Genomic DNA, 18,178 nt, shown 5'->3' with positions numbered 1-18,178 from the left:
TGTACTTTTCATGCACAGCTGAAGAAGGGGGCTTTTGTCCGGAACGTCCTGAAATAATATTGAGAAAAGACAATTGTACAATTTCGCAGTGTCAATACAAGAAACACTTTATTAATACTCTGTACACTTAAAGTCCCGTTGGAACCACTTTTTAAAACGTAAACATTATTTGCATGTTTGGTGTCTTCATCCCCTTCAATATCCGGTCCTATATATATATATATATATATATATATATATATATATATATATATATATATATATATATATATATATATATATATAATGTGTGTGTAATTTTTTGCGTGAATAATTGATAATCAATCATTTATATCGGGACGTTTCGGTCTACAAGTCTTAAGTCTTTCTTCAGCTGATATAATTAATTGTATATCTATTATTCACATTTGTGTACCTTCATTACTTTTTCCTTTTTGATTTTGCTCCTTTTGGTACACAGCACTTTTCATTTTTCAAATCATACATACATACGTGTATGATTGAGATTATATATATTAGTGTGTGTGTGTCCGAGTTAATATTTTCATATATAATATTAAAATGATTACTACTTGTTTTTAAATTCATCAGAAAGAAAACGTTGGCTTTGGGCACATTCGATAATAATTAATAGTTATAAATGAAATAAAACAACAATAATAAATGAAAATGTACAATATTGTGAATTGTGAGAACGAACAGTTGCGTCCTAAAAAATAAGTATTTCACACATTCACCAATCACCGATTAAATAAAAAGTCTGTTTCTGAAAATGCCTCCGTCACCACTGTGAATAACCGCGGAGGCAGATTCGCTGCTTCTTCACAATTCAGATCGATTATAATACAGGCAATTCAAATGACAGCTTTTTGAATTTGCTTCTGTTTCTCCTCTCTGTCCGACCCGTCTCTCTTAACGTTTTTTTTTTTTTCATTTTGGCTGCAGCGCCCGAGCATGCTTCAAGTTCACAAGAGCGGGTTTCCTGAAAAATACTGCAGGCGATCTCTGCTCAGTTTCTTTTCTTTCATTCTCCGGTTTTGGAACCAGATCTTGACCTGTCGGTCGGTGAGGTTGAGCATTCGGGATAGCTGGAGTCGCTTCTCCTTGTTGATATAAACGTTAAAGAAGAATTCTCTCTCCAGCTCCCGAATTTGGAACTTGGAATAAGGGCATCGCTTCTTTCTAGTCCGCGGTGCACCTTGGGTATAAAAACAAAACAGAACGTTATAAAACAACAAAACTGATGCAGCCCCCATAACACACTGAACAATAGCTTCAATGCAAACTCATAGGCTTCAACTCACTCTAAAATTAAGTATTATTATTGATGTAGCAGGTTTTTAAACACGTTTTTATCAAAACCATGAATGCTAAAACGCGTTTAATCTGTTGCAGTGAGATTCGTGTTTTAATTGCTTGGTTTTTAGCAGATTTTTATATTTTAATATTTCAATAACAGTAGCAGTGTTTTGTCGTGTAGGTCCGCTGTTTGTCAGATTTGTTAGACTCCTTTTAATGGACACGCTTAGGTCTATGCAAATGTAGTATTAAATATACACGTTTGCAACCTATTTTTTACCCTGTTTTTGATGAAGAAGAATATAGAATATTTAACTTAACACACTTGAATTACCATAGCACTGGCATAATTTGTATTTTGCACAATAATTACTGTATCTAATATGTAATCACAACATGCAAAACGTGGCTTAAATAACAAACACACTGTTGCCAATGTGGCATTTATTTATTTTCCTTTGTTTACCTACCATATAAAAATGATTCAAGGTTGTTTATTTTAATTGTGATTTATTGGTACGATTAATATTGCATATATTCTGGTTTTCTGCACAGATTTTAAAATGTACACATTTTTTTTGCGCTATTGCAATAAGCTTCGCTATAATACCGAATGAAAAATAAAATCCTGCCCTGCGTTTTTCATATGATTACCATTCACTTTAGACACAAATAATGACCAATTGAGGATTTTCTGTTATCTTTTAACTGCACTCATAACTATTTTGGTAGTGCATTTTGGAAATCTTATAAAACTGGATATTCAAATTGTCATGAAGTATGTTGCTTATTAAAGCAAAGCCACATATTTACATTGTCCTGTTTTGTTTGCCACAATATATTTTATAACCAAATTGCCCCCAATGCATACAGCAATAAAGGTCCCATGCGTTCTGTTATTCTAGTTACCAAGTTACATGCACGTTGCTTAAAAAAAAAAACTCTGAGAAGTCACAGGAAGCCAAGGGCTATGTTCTGCTCAATTGGTTTTTACCCTCGACAGCCCAACAAGAAAATCTGTTAAAACTGCCCAATGCAAGTTCACGATCAAAGTTCGGATTTGTCACAATAGCGCGCTCTTAAAAATTTCACAGACTCGGAGATAGCACTGACTGAGTGTAACATCCGATTTTTTCAAAGCGTTTTCCCATCGTAAAACACATTCTTGTTCGAAGACACGGGTTTGTAGGTTATAATAAAATCCGCAGAATGCTTATAAAACTCCACATAAAATTTGACCGACAAAACATCGAGCTCCTTCCTTAACCTTTTTCCTTTTACAGCTCTCTCTCTCTACCTACTGGAGATGCTGGTTTTGCTGCTGTTCCCTTCTTTGTTGACGGAAGCGGTAGCCGAAGATCCAGAGGTCGTGGTTTCCTCCTCGTCCTCCGGGTCTTTCTCTGGGTCTCCCCCGTCAGTCAGTGCGCCGGCTTGAGCCTCTGGCTCCAGCTTGTTCGCCTCGTTCTTTTGTAAACACACTTCGGTCTGGCCGTCCGGTCCCCCGCAGTAAGTGTTTTCGAAAAATCTGTCAAAGCTTTGAGGCAGGACGTTGCTTTTGCCCATGCTGGAATAGAAACCCGTGGCGGGGTGGTTCGAGTTCGGGTGCTGGTGGTGACTGTACACGCTCTCGTTTTTCATTAGCATTTCTGTCATGGTCGAAGACGGTAGGCACTCTCTGTGCATGAGTTCTTCCGCAGCGTAGGCATAATTGCTTCTGTGGTGCCATTTACTGGAGGGATCCAAGCCATAGGGCACCTCTCTCACCGGCTGCACTTGAGACAGATTTGTAGAATATGGGTATGTGATTTGGCGAGAAGGGGCCTGTGGTAAAAACGAGGGCACCGCTGAAAACTCGGGCACGTAATAAGTGCAGCTCGGGAGATAGAGATTGGAGGCACAGCCGGTCCTCTCCCCAAATTCAGCAGCAGATCGTTCTTTGCGCGTTTGGGTGCAGAAATTGCCTAGATTCACTGAGTTAAACATCGTTCTCCCTTTCCCGCTGTATAGATAGATGTTTTGGATCCGAACTGCGGTGGGGGGAAAAATTTGGGAAGGCTCGATGACGCGTTATCCGTGTAAGTCTCCCTGGAGCCACGTGATCGAAAGTAGATATACTCGTATATCAATTCGGAGCACTTAGATGCGTAGGGGTGGTTCTGTTCTAGGTAAGATCTCAGAGGTTCAAACGATTGGTTTCCAAACACCGCAAGAACATTATGAAAATCAATAGCAGATTTCGGGTCATCTTGGTAAGGCACTCCCCTCTTGCAAGCGTTCAGAAAAAAAAAAAATACATGCACACACACACACACAATATCAAGTGCAAGGTTTAATCTCGATAATATACCTTCCTGAATCGTCCATGCTGATGTATTAAGCATTTCTTTTTATTAGTATTAATTCATCGATCGATTCTTGATCACCTGCATCGTATAGAGAAAGCATGCCATTGAATTAGTAATATATCACGGCCCGAAGCAACGAGTTTAGTCAATACTCAATCAATAGTCAGAGCCCCCTTCTTTTTAAAGTTTTCTGAAATATTTATTATAAGATGCGTTTTGCATTTTTAATGTGAGTGTTTATTGTCAATCAGTGTAGGCTGCGAATTACCAGCATGCTTTATTCGTAATGCTAAACACAATGCGTGGCTGATATTAATGCCTCTTCGATTACAAAGCTATGAAACACATTCTATTAAAAGCAGATTCTATTTTTAAATGGAATGTTATTTACAAAAAGGTTCATAAGTCTAAAACAGCTACAAACTATTCGTTCAACTGATTTCTATTTAATCTGATGTAACTATCACTGACACTGTTATCTGCTGTATTATTGAATTGTATTTTGTCACATTTATACTTGCTTGAACCAAAGTCATTGTATTTATCTTGCTCTTAATTGTATTAATACTTGTACTGTGATTCTTGAAATGTATTTTTGTTGACGACTGTAAGTCGCCCTGGATAAGGGCGTCTGCTAAGAAATAAATAATAATAATAATAATAATAATAATAATAATAATAATAATAATAATACTCTTTCCCTCAATATGTTTATTTTCCTTATCCATCTAGTTTTGCCATTTTATTCAATACATTTCTTCCCAGAAAGGAAACGTGTATAATATTTCAAAAGCTTTAAATACACGTTCTTTATAATCCTTTTTCCTGGGTGGTCTTTCGAAATTCAGAATTCTTTTGAAGGGATATAAGAAACTCTATAAGGATTATTACGCGGTACACGGTAAAACGAGACCGAGTTTCTGTGAAGGAAATGGAGAACCCATTATAATGAAGTGACCCTTCAGGATATCAAAAAGGACGAGACGTGTCCGAGCAAAAACCATTAATATCTCTCTTTCCTTAAAAACGTGTGTTTTTTTTTCTCTATGGAATAGATCACCCGTCTCCTTTTAAGGGTTACGTATTGTTGGGCGCCTTACGCGTTGGAAATACCAGAACGCATTGCACAACAGATTTGCATATTCTTTTCACAACATAAACGTGTTAATGAACCGTCATTTTCAGAAAGGTTAAACCAAACAACCCAAAATGTTTGTCTCCTAACTGGTTCATTGTGATTGCACATCTTTGGTGGGCGAACTCCATGGGGAAAATTTGAGATTTAATATAGCTGACGTAGAGTTTACTTATTTCTCATATGGTAACTAAATCTTTATTTAAAATATATTTTCATAGACAATATACATTCCTATAGAGACGTTACCCTGCACGTGGAAGGTTTTGGAGGAATATAAAATAGAACGCATTGCCGGGTTAAATTAATCTCGTCAGACACACATTATTATTATTATTTCAAAGCGAGTGTTTATATAATTTAATGTTACTTGGAGCGGAATGAATGAATCCCTTTTAATCAAAATGGCGCGATTGTAAGGTTTGGTACATGAAACATTTAATACACACGGTACTCTAATGTAACTTCTATGCGATAATACTGCAGCATAGACACGGCTTTTGGTTGCATCCGATACATTATTGCAGATCTCTCTGAATGGAAGTCCATGGGCTTTATCACCGCTTTGATCAAACGCACGCTGCTTCGGGCCGCTTTGGGGCAAACTTTTAATTAAAGTGTCAGTAGACCTTTTACCGGTCGCTTTATAGAGCTGTATTAATACCAAGTAAAAAAAAAAAAAAAAAAAAACAATACGACCATTGCGATTCTTTACGAGTCTAATTATTTCCCCAGGTTTTCTCTTCATTAAAATATTCTGTGTCGTGAAAGCCAAGCCGCGGTACTCGTAATATGTGCAATAATCGGTTGGAAGTCTTTGTGTGTGTGAGAGAGTCTGTTGTAGAAAGCTAGTATCTCTTTGAAGGTTAAACCGTGAGAACGTGTATAAATAATTTGGCAGGCGACTCTTGCGCTGCCATGCATTTTTGTTATTATTATTATTATTATTATTATTATTATTATTATTATTATTATAATTTACCATACTTTATTCCAAATGCTACGCCAATAGCTTAATTATACCAGCAGCGTCACGAAGGTTCTAAATTGTGCTGGCGTTCTGAAAGAGGTTTTATGTTTACTCTTTTGGTTTGTGTAGACATTTGCACCATCTTGTTTAAAACGCTATTTTTAAAAAAAAAATCTTTTTGTAGATGAAAGGTTGGGGAGAGCGCAGGATTCCTGAAATCAAGTACAAAGAGCGAGACAGCTGCGCTGACACAGGACTTGAATTTGACCACCAAAGCCCGAATCCCGACTACCATAAAACGGCGAGTGAGGGCTGGAGAACCAGTCTCCTTTTGTTATCTGAAAACAGGACGGGGAAAGAGAATCGGCGTTAAACACACACATACACACAGATACATACACACTGATACACACCCCTACACACACTCCTACACACATACATACACACTGATACACACACACACACACACAGATACACACACTGATACACACCCCTACACACACAAACATACACACACATACACACTGATACACACACACAAACAGATACATACACACTGATACACACCCCTACACACACACACACACACACAGATACATACACACTGATACACACACACAAACACACACACACAGATACACACCCACTGATACACACCCCTACACACACAAACATACACACACACACACACATACACACTGATACACACACACAAACAGATACATACACACTGATACACACCCCTACACACACACACACACACACACACACACACACACACACGTTTGCATTCCTATATTTGTGGGGACTTCTCATTGACTCTCACTATATTTTAAATTTACTATTTCTAACTCCAGTCAGACAAAAACTCCACACAGGGTGAAAGTCGACAACAAACTCAATATTTGCCACTTTATTTATTTATTTATTTATTTATTTTATTTATTTATTTATTTCTTTATTGAAGGCATATTCAGTTTTACACAGCGGGGACGTCCCCACAGCGTAGTTTATTTTATTTTATTTCCTCAAATTTTGGCCTCACATGGATAGTAATACCTACGCACACACACAAAACATGTTAACAATTTTAACCCCCAAACCATCTTTTAATATAATTCCTGTTTCAAAACAGACAAAACTATTTTGTCAAACTGGTTCTGTGGTTGAGAATGTCTAACCAGTGGATTTAGGGCTCTCCCCTTCTTTCTCTCTTTCTTTCCCTTTGTTGTTCTCTCTCTTTTGGGATAGAAGGAAATATAGATTGTTTTTATTAAAGCCTTGCTAATAAATAATGTTGCTTGACATTCCAAGACCAAGGCTGTGTTTATTGTTATTAATTTTGCTGCTATTGGTCGCATAGTACTACAGGTCGTATTGGTATAAGTAGTATTTTTTATACGTTAACTAAAATATGGTAGAACAATTATAAATTAATGTTTAAACTCGTTTTTCAAATACTATAGCAACCCGTGTCTTATTTGTGCGGCTGAATTGAATCCTTGAACTAAAGCGGATACACAATCTACATCCTCTCTCCATAAACACAAAACGCAGAGACACTGCAATATTGCGGTTTGACTTCCGCCGGAAGTAGCCTTGTAAACAAGGCTTATGTTATAAGGTAAGCTGTCAGTCTGTCTGTCACGCCGGAAGAGGACGAGACAGTGTTAATATAAACCCAGTTCGAACTTGGAAAAGTGTACTTGACGCGATTCGATCTCTCAAGCAAATCGCGGGAGACTCGAGTCAAACACAACAGAACGAGGACTGAATGCAAATTCTGGATGGACAGTCATGGGGGGGGGGACGGGGGACCCGTGGCCATCTCAATTTTGTATGCTATATATATATATATATATATATATATATATATATATATATATATATATATATATATATATATAATATGTATATGTGTGTATGTATGTGTGTATAATATATATTATATATATATATACACACACACACAATTTTGCTCCTGAATTAAAACATTACATTTATTTTAGAATCGATTTAAAATTGTGTTGCAAATCCGAATTATTAAATCATTCTAGAACACATCGAAGAATCCATTTACTTTCAGCCCATAAAAATCTATCCTATTTCAATAAAACATGGTATTTCATCTAACATTTAAATAGATAAATAAATAAATGGTATATTTTTATTGCTTCAGTCTGTATTTTCTCTCCGCCAAAAGCACTTTAAATTTTCCAACTAAATGTCAATTGAGTTGGTCTCTCTGGTAAAAGGCAGATAAACAAACCATTGTCAAACTGTTAGTCAAAAAGGCAGGAGGCAGTCTGTGTGTGTGTGTGTGTGTGTGTGTCTGTGTGTGTGTGTGTGTGTGTGTGTGTGTGTGTGTGTGTGTGGAGAGACGCAGTTATGAGCGATATTATTATAAACATGCTTGGGGTCAATTCTTGATTTTGAAGTCCCTTTTCAAATCCTTGCATACTTTTAAACACGTAATAATAGCTGTCATTGTTCAGCTGCTTTCATTTAATGTCCATTTAATTAACTAACGTTAATTGAAGTAATTTGTTGCCACTGTGAGTAATGCTATTTGCATTGTTGAGCAGTTGATTAACACGGAATGTGAATTGGAATTAAGAATTTATTTTGGAATGGAAAAACAGAAATGAACCTGATTTTTACAAATACAAAAGGCAACCGTGTCGCTTATGTACCCCTACAATCTGTGTTTTTGTCATGTTTTGTGCACATTGATTTCCGGTAGCTGATAGACGATCCGTGAACTTGACGCAAAAATGCATCTGTACCTTGAACTCAATTTTACACCCAATTTGTGAGACGTTGCAGAAAATAGCGCTGCGATTCTCAGGTGCTTTAGAAACAGGCCGGCCGGGCACATTCTTAACTGCGGTCTTTAAGGCTTGTTCACTTTGTGGAATTCAAACCATCGTTGACTCCATTGGCAGCATTCCATTGGTTGAACCTTTCTTAGCTTTTAAGAATTTGCGACTTACCATTAATACATACATAAATAAATACATTCCATAAAGATTTCTCTTATCTCTGTTTGGTAGCCCGTGCTTTTGTTGAATGCAGCCCCCCCGCGACCATACTGGTGGAGCGAATGTGGCAGAATTAATATTATCCCATGACGGCCCAGATACATTTAATTGGTTGTAAGACCGACTGTTAAATTCTTGCCTGAACTGTGAACAGTTTTCAGCTTTAAAAAAAACTGAAAAGAAAACACTGGGTTATGTGAGAGATGTGGTCTCAAATAACAGGAACACGCCCCAAAGAAATGTAAAAATTAAATTAAAAAATAACAAATTTCCTTTATGAATAAGTACTATACACCTCCGTGTATAATCAGCCTGCATTTGTGACTTCAGAACTCTCAGCATCCCTTTGTGTGGACAATTCTACCACGTTAAAGTTTGTGATCTATGTATATTTATATAATGCATATGTTTGATTTTTTCCTTCAGTTTTGGCAGGGCAACTTGAACTGCACTCCCGCAAACGGGTTTCAAATTCGTGACCGAAGGGGCGATTCAGAACGGCGTGCTGTCAATAAGGCTGTATGGGAAGCGTTTACATGTGTAGTTGGAGAATGTATTTTTTCTCTCAATAAACATTTTTACACAACGCGCATTTGGTCGCGTTAAACCCGGTCCATCCCGTTATTTTAATGCATCGCCGCATCGTGTGTGGCGAGCCTGGGTCTGTCCATGACACAAGAACACGACTGCCTCGTCAAATCTCTTTCATAGAGAAGACGGCTTATGTGAAACGCTTCCTTTTTCATAAACCGCAATGTTCGTGTTTTAAACGATTCTTGTAAAAAGTTTTCCCATCGTATTGCGCGCCGTGTCTTTCGACTTGTGCCTCTTAAAATCCGATCAAAGCGATTTTAATATTTCCCGCAGACATCGTTAAATACATTTCAATGTTTATATATATATATATACATATATATATATATATATATATATATATATATATATATATATATATATATATATATATATATATATAATAATAATAAATTCCTGTGGTTCACCAGCATTTGTAAAAACATGAATTATTATTATTATTATTATTATTATTATTATTATAAGTGCGCTTTACAGTAACGCTAGCGCGGGTCCAATCCTAATGGAAGTGATGGCTTCGAAACTGATTAACAATAGATCAGTCAATAACCAAGTTTAAATGATGGTTTCTTTTACTATATTTCAATAAGTCTTATAATTATTGTCCTTTTTAATGGATTTCAGAGTTTTTTTTTTAAACCAGGGCACTTTATAATAATTCAGAATGCTGCTGTGCATAGATGAGAGCCCGGATCCAATTTCATGAAAAAATAAAATAATTTCTAACCCGTTTGATTAACACCACTTCACATAAACATGTGTGCATTTATAAAGTATAGCAAACACACTTTATATTCAAACACATACAGGATGTCCTATACTTCTCAGGGTAACTTATCCTTCCCCAAACACTTCACATGAACAGTTGTGACCGGAGGTGATTTATATGAAGCAGGAATGGATAAAGACATACATAAATTAACTCTCCTATTACACTAAGCAACTGGTGTTTGATGTTTATGTAAAACTCTATGATCGTATGGGTTTTGTATCTTTAAAACAATCCATGTTTACCTGAAAGCTAATCTGAAACGACCCTCCCTATCCCATCTCTTAAACACAATGTCTTTACCTACAACTAACTTCAACCGCTAAAATCGATTCCTCCGGTATTCTGTATAAGCGCATTAAACTTTCTACAAAGGGTCGCGTTCTATTAAAACAAATTAAAAAAACGACGCTAGAATTAAGCAGCTGACGCATGCCGTGTATAATTCTGCGCGTCTGTGTATCTGATACAAAGTCTTTGTAATGTTAGACGGTTTTTACGCATCTATTTGGTTGGCGATGACCGCATGGCAAAATGCACAGTGAACGTTTAATTCCACAGCCATGTGCAGCGTGTTCTGGAATACACGGGGGGGGGGGGGGGGGGGGTCTCTTACAAGTGTGCACATTTACAAACACAGTGCAACATCCGCACACTGTACATCTGCCTGCCCTGCTATGAGATTCACACTGATGCAGGGCTGACCCGACACTGTATAGTTCAGTTTCTTCTGCAGCGTGTTGGAGGAATGCACGTGTAAAATCCGCATTGGATTTCGTGTGTGTGTGTAGATACAATTCTTAATATATACGGTCATAGTAGAAGCAGTCTGTCATTTTAATTATGCATATGCATTGGCATTTTGCATTGAATCATAATGTAATTTGTACCAGCGCTTGGTATTATAGAGCTTTTACGTCAATAATAATTAGATGCACTTAGAAATCAATCAATAGGAAGTCTATGCATTGCTTCCTCAGCCTGTCCTTTGCTGTGAAACCAGCGGCTCTCAGCACTGAATGGCTTTTCTTCAATGTTAGCAGAACCTACAGATCATGATTATTGTTTTTATTATAACCGCTGCTTCCCAAAGTAGTCTGATTCTAAATACCTCGCCTCAACGTCTTTGGTGCAAGTATATATTAGTATTTGAAATTGTGTGTGGGTATAACCGCGCGTTAATAAATTAATCAATCCAATTGATATACGTTTTAGGTAATGGCTTAATAGATTTAAATTTTCTGTTTGCTGTATAACTTCACATTGATTCTGAGTTTTAGAAGCAAACCTTCTCAACCACTTGTGCCGTTTACTTCACAGAATCCCACTATAGATTAAATACAGCCTATCAAACGCTACCCAATATCGACGCCATAATGGTGCGGTTTCCATTTCATTACAGAGCCGCAGTGTGCTATGCAATGTCAGATGTATAGGAAGCAGTCTGAGACAGCGCTCCGAGCAGTGTAATCCGAGCTGCAGAGATCGGTGCTTTGAGCCGGGGTGCACACTAAACCATTGCTCGCTGCGTATTGTAGCGTTGTCAAGCGAGCACCAGCAAAACAAAGCTTCACTTTATAAATAATAAAAAAATATTATATAAATCAACCCCCCCCCCATATTAAAATTATTATTATTATTAATTATTATTATTATTATTATTATTATTATTATTATTATTATTATTATTATTATTATTATTTATATCTTAGCAGACGCCCTTATCCAGGGCGACTTACAATCGTAAGCAAATACATTTCAAGTGTTACAATACAATAAGAGCAAGAAATACAATAACTTTTGTTCAAGCAAAGTACAAGTGTGACAAACCACAATTTAATAATACAGCAGGTAATAGTGATTTAAAATGCATTAACAAGCACCCTAACCCTGTCATTTGTTTCAGTACGTATCTGTATTGTACGGGTAATAAAATGAAATCCATGTCGTTGTCAAAAGCGTTTTCTTTGCATAAGGAACAGGCTTTTAAAAATGGTATTCAATATAGACCTAATCATATGCTCCTGTCACTAAGTATTGGACATACAGGACAATCCACATTGAAAGCAGAAAGCATTTCTTAAAAAAAAAAAAAAAAAAAAAAAAAGTATATATTAAATAATAATAATACATCGGAATAGCAGAAATGTTAATTATGTAAAACAGATTTACGAGGTTTAAGAGTTCGTACCTCGGTTGGCTTACCCGCTCCTTTTTGATTCCTAGTGGCGGGTCGTAGGCCTTCTCAAACATTAGGCCTAATTTGAGGCTCGTTTTATGGCGTTTAATTTCCTTTCCGGCTCAGACACTGTCGCTTTTTACAAAGTTGAGACGATTGAAGTCTCCGTTATAGTAATCTTAATCTTAGTTATTCCTAAAATAAAAAATAAAAAAGATCCATATCTCTTTTTCTCCCCGCTATGCCTCGCTTTTTATTTTACGAAAAGGAGAAATAAGCTACGGAAGTCAGTGTCCTCGCTGTCTTGTTGTAGCAAAACAATGAAAATGGTGGTCATTCGTTTACCATATAAGGAACGATGCTAACTTGACCTTCACTTTGTATTGATTCCCCGCCCCCCCCAGACAGACAGCAGTAAACAGGAGAGGATATTTAACAAAAGGACGGGAAGCAACTTGGACCATCCATAAAAAAAAAACAAATAAAAAAACGCACAGTCGGTAATCTCGTCTTTGGGAAGTTGAAAATTTACGTGCACTTTGGAAAAGGGAGGGAGGGGGGTCCGTGCTTTTAAAAATAAATACACAACAACAAAAGAAGTCTACTTTTCTTCAGGTAATAAACCACCAAGGTGATACAATGCAGAGCATGTCTGGTTGAAACCTGCCCGGAGTTTTTTATTGTTGATTTCTAACAAGCAAACGGCAAAGCAGCTTTGGTCTAGGGATCTGTCGGGCGTGTTGTGTCTGAGAAGTACAGAGAACCCCCTCTAAAACGCCGTCGGGGAGCGCCATAGCCTCGACAGGACAACCTTTAAAAAAAATACACAGGAGTGACATGGTTTACAAATGCATCTGTGTACGAATTCTGTAAACGTAATAACTTTGATTCTGCCTCCACACTCCCCGCAGCTTTCTATACAAACAAGCCGAATCTTTCTCTCTTATAAACACAGAGCAAACCCAGTCATGTGAATTCACCATATCGAAGAAATGTAATCCTGTTACTATGAATCCACGTATGTATTTGACTTATTTTTATTAAGTAAAGCGTTGTCCAAATTATAGATCTGTAATCTGTGTTGCATAATATATTTTAATCTGATCTAAAGTGTGTGTGTGTGTGTGTGTATGTATAATATATATATATATATATATATATATATATATATATATATATATATATATATAATATATATATATATATATATAATTAGTCATTTCATTAGTAAAATAGGTATCGACAACTCTCAGATAATTTAACTAAATAAACACTCTGATATAATCAATGTTAGTTTTCGTAGCATTGTTTCATTTGTGTATTGCGAACACACATGAAATCCTGTTTCGGTAACATTTTAATCGTTCACATACTTACAGAAGCGCAGAAATCAGCATTACAGTGTAAAGTGTGTAAATAATAAAATGTCTCTTTTAAACGTTGCCTGTACAGTTATTTATTTGGTTCGGAGAGTTGTTGTTTGTAACTTGCATGTCATTCTACATCCAACCCGATGCCTAGTAATACAGCTTGGAGACCGTTCGCCTTCCAGCAATGAAATTGTTTCTTAAAATAAACAATGCGTTTTAAATTCTAAGTTTCAATAACGCAGTGGCACACTTCGCTCGGCTAACCTCCATTGACTTTTCTATCCAAATCGTATTTGCAGAACAATTTGCACGGAATGCACCGTATTTATATTTCCCTTGAGCTCAGGAGAGGCCGGTGGAAGAAATGTCTGATCTGGTGTTGTTCTCCCGACTGCCTCCCTTTTTTATCTGGCATTTCGTTGTAAGGATTTTAAGCATATGCCTTGCTTTGAACAGGGGATTCAGATTGAGTTTTTGAAATAAATGGATTAAATATGGATTCTATAAAAAATAAATATTGGACAATACAGTTACAGTATGTCAAAAAGCAGATCAGTTTCTATTATTATTATTATTATTATTATTATTATTATTATTATTATTTTAAAATACGAATATCGGTTGCATTCGCAATTAATTGTGCAGCAAACTACATGATATGAAAAGGAACACGTGTTCGTGCAAGTTTATGTAGCCTACAATATGAAATGTATTGAACAGATACTTTTATTATATGAAATACTAGATGCACAACCTTATTACATTCGGCTAATGGCAGCCTTCGTTTAAATTTCACTGGAATGTGGTTTTGTTTTTGTTTTTTGGGTTTTTTTTTTACAAATTAAAAATACGTAGTTTGATTGACAGCTACCCCACGATTTTGTAAAATAGAAATTGTGAATAATCTTCGTTTTGGGAGCAAACTGTTATAGACACGTTGCATAGAATAGCCAGAACAAATAATCTTCCCTTTTAATATAAACACAATGGTTCATTTTGATGGATTATACCCGTCTATTTTACTTTCTCAGAGATTGTTTCCAACTTTATTATTATTATTATTATTATTATTAATAATAATAATAATAATAATAATAATAATAATAATAATAATAATAATAATAATAATAATGCAGTGGGTTTTGAAGTACACAGAGTTGCCTGCTAGGCATACATTAATGCCAGATTGGTATTTTAAAATTGAAATACTCACGAGACATCTTTTTCACGTTTTACCTTTGCTCCTATATTTTGTGTGTGTGTAATTATAGATAGATAGATAGATAATATAATAGATAGATATAATTACACACACACACAATATAGGAGCAAAGGTATAACGGGAAAAAGATGTCAAATCCGATTGATGATGATATAGACCTATATATAGCCTATAAACTTCATCAAATGATTATGCCTAAGTGTCGTCAGTTTAGTTTAAATCTACCTTATTATTATTATTATTATTATTATTATTATTATTATTATTATTATTATTATTATTATTATTATTAAATAAAGTTTTTAACACAATCAGAAGTGATTATGTTGGCCTACTCGATCGAAATTAAACCACGGCCCCAGCGCCTGAAACCAGCAAAGTCGGAAAACGCGCAAATGACTCTTGTATATAAAAATAAAAATCCCATCCCTAGGTCAAGTCTGTCTCCGGGTTTGTTTTCCAGGACCGGACCCCCAGCGCGTTTTCAAAATACCACCCGGCGGCCGCGCTGTGGCCTGTGGGAGCCACCGGGAGCGAGGCCGAGTGCAGACAGACCCGTGACGCACAAGTTCTGAGTGAAGTGCAAACCCGAGACCGCTGACCTTTGCGGCCTTTGAGACAAAAAAAAAAATAAACCAATAAAACCACATTGAGGAATGAGGCAGATCTGAATATCGGTTTCGTCTCTGTTGTAATTGTAGTTGCTAAATATCGTCAAATATACCTACAGCCCACAAAATGGTTTTGACCAAAAAAATATATATATATTTTGTTGTGTATCATTTAAAATGCAGCCGCTCGTAATCAAGCGGTCTCGGGCAAACGTGTTTGGGTTTCTGGTTAATCTCTAAACGGTGTTAGTTTATTATTTTTTGTTAGTTACACTGAGATCTACACATTGTAGAGTATGGCATAAACAGTACATCCCAGAATATTGTGTGTGTGTGTGTGTTACGTTTAGTGTTAGGAATGTTTAGGGTCAAATAACCCTATGTGTTTCAGACTCAACTGAATGGTTATCGATAACACATAAAACGTGCATTTAGATATTTGGAGACCTGTAGGCCTACGCGTTTTCAAAAACAGTGTGCCACACCTCAACTCGCACACAAAACCCAGTGTTACTCAGATTTCTGTATCCCCATAGCATTCTGTATCCCCGCCTGTGCAGATGCAGTTTTTCAAAGCTGGACGTGGATGCGCGATATTCCTGTGCCTGAACCCCACTGTGCTCTCAAACACTACCATTGAGTTATACTGCAGTTTGCAACAAATATTTAAAACAAGACCAAACTAATGCTGTAGCAAAATAAAAAACAGCACATAACACCGCGGATTCTCTACAGTACGCTCAGCCTCCTGCGTTGCTCGATACACGAAACCCTTGATTAAAAGTAACCTTATGAAACTGTATTTCTTTTAAAAACCCATTTTAATTATTACATGTAAATACTGTTCAGTAACATCAAGCCTTCACGTATGGCGATCTTGATCAACGCAGGCGTCAAATCTAAGGGGATACAGAATTCTAAGGGGGTACAGAAATCTGCGTAACACCGGCCTCTGAAAAGCGATTTGTCTTTACACCACACGACTATTGATATATTAACGGTTTTCCAAGACGTACCCCATGTATATAACCATTGCTCTTCTAACTGTATGATTTAATATAGAAGTCGAAAATGTGTTTATATAATTAGCAGGAAAACGTGCTAGCAAGACATATCTAAAAAGAGACACTATCTTAAATCCATCTGTATGCCTGACTATAGACCTATGCAAATGTTCGTTAGCAGGCGTTAAAAAAAAAAAAAAAACTCATCAAATATATCTATAACCCTGCAGACACGTGGTTTGGTATCCGATCACATGTATTTATACATTGCAAACGTGCAATGCATCACACCAGGACTTGACTAGAACCAGCTTAATGTTATTGCGCAGTGTAACGGAGCATCAATGTCGACTCGAGCTCGTTTATCAGAATACAAATGATTAAAGACTACAACATGTATTCGCATCACATATTCCTGCGCCTCAGCAGTGATTTTAAGCTGATTTATTCACGGCTCCGTCTTATGCTATCTCTACAGCATCTCTGTTCGGGGGGGGGGGGGTGCTTGCTGGTAAAAGCAGGTAGCCTCGCGTTTCTTCACATACATGCATCCCTACATACCAATCGTCCTTCTAAAATAAATTCACACTTCCAAAATGAGCTGTCTTCAATGAGGAATCGGAGTCTTGCTATGGTGCTCTCTTCAATTCCATTTGTAAGTGAATTTGTATATGAATTTGGACAGCATAAAAGATGAGAATTCATGCAAGCCTGTCCTTGCAAAAACAAACCTACATTTAATTGCAACGCCGCTGTGTGTTGGCTCGCATGCACAAACCTTTAACACTGTATAGCAGGACTTCTGCATACTCCCTACACTCCCTCAGAATATTGTAATCTCCCTAGTGTTTAATCTGTAGTATTTTGTACTTAATCATATCCTGATGTAACTATCACTACTTAATCATATCCTGATGTAACTTTCACTATTATCTGCTGTATTATTGAATTGTGGTTTGTCACACTTGAGAATTATTGTATTTCTTGTTCTTATTGTATGACTTATATTGTAACACTTGAATGTATTTGTATTTGCTTGCGATTGTAAGTCGCCCTGGATAAGGGCGTCTGCTAAGAAATAAATAATAATAATAATAATAATAATAATAATGACCGCTGGCTTAGGATGTGTTCCAATCCACTGCAAACACGCACAGCTAACAAACAAGAGGCTACACAAATGCGACTCGTTTTCTGTCTTCCTGCTTAAATACAGCCTTTTTATCTTTACCTGAGTTTCAGAATATAGCGGTTCTATGCAGTTCTATCACGAAGAGTATTTGTATGCATGGCAAGTGGAGACACCATCCCAAACGCTTAAGAATAATAACACGAACATTGTGGTTTTTAAACATATTAGTACTTATACAAGGTGCACTGTCTATTTAATTTCTGCTAACACGTGTTTTTTTTTATTTGCAGTTTGTAGAATATATGTTTATTGTAGGTTTTTTCCTACAAGTCTATGATGCGATTAATATATTTGAATGCATTTTTATTATTATTTCAAAGTTAACCGAAGAAATTGCTGTGAAGAAATTTTGCTTCACTGGCAAATTGAAGTTTAAGCATGACCCCGGGCGAACCATAAATAATTAAACTTGCGTAAAATGCAACAGCTAATTCCAAGGCCGTGTGT

General features: G+C 36.5%; 2 protein-coding genes across 4 annotated transcripts in view; one reads left to right on the top strand and one right to left on the bottom strand.

The window, feature by feature from the left end:
- LOC117401017 (calcium-binding and coiled-coil domain-containing protein 1) overlaps positions 1–18,178 on the top strand; it is a 91,334-nt gene that overhangs the window by 5,538 nt on the left and 67,618 nt on the right. The window lies entirely within an intron of this gene.
- On the bottom strand, positions 294–3,313 carry LOC117400988 (homeobox protein Hox-C11a). The gene is made up of 2 exons (XM_034001366.3): positions 2,601–3,313; positions 294–1,198 (listed from the first exon to the last, which is right to left on the bottom strand). Exons 1-2 carry the CDS (start codon positions 3,280–3,282, stop codon positions 966–968), a joined length of 915 nt encoding a protein of 304 aa, XP_033857257.2. The 5' UTR covers positions 3,283–3,313; the 3' UTR covers positions 294–965.

The sequence above is a fragment of the Acipenser ruthenus genome, chromosome 42, assembly GCF_902713425.1.
Source record: "Acipenser ruthenus chromosome 42, fAciRut3.2 maternal haplotype, whole genome shotgun sequence".
Lineage (NCBI taxonomy): Eukaryota > Metazoa > Chordata > Actinopteri > Acipenseriformes > Acipenseridae > Acipenser > Acipenser ruthenus.
The sequence above is the reverse complement of the archived record's forward strand: the minus strand, read 5'-3'. Positions and strand labels throughout refer to the sequence as shown.

Bases quoted from the DNA above. Each gene is read 5' to 3' on its own strand.
- LOC117400988 (XM_034001366.3), bottom strand. From the start codon at position 3,282: ATGTTTAACTCAGTGAATCTAGGCAATTTCTGCACCCAAACGCGCAAA. The intron at 1,199-2,600 runs GTAGGTAGAGAG...TTTATACCCAAG, and splicing joins CAGCAAAACCAGCATCTCCA to GTGCACCGCGGACTAGAAAG.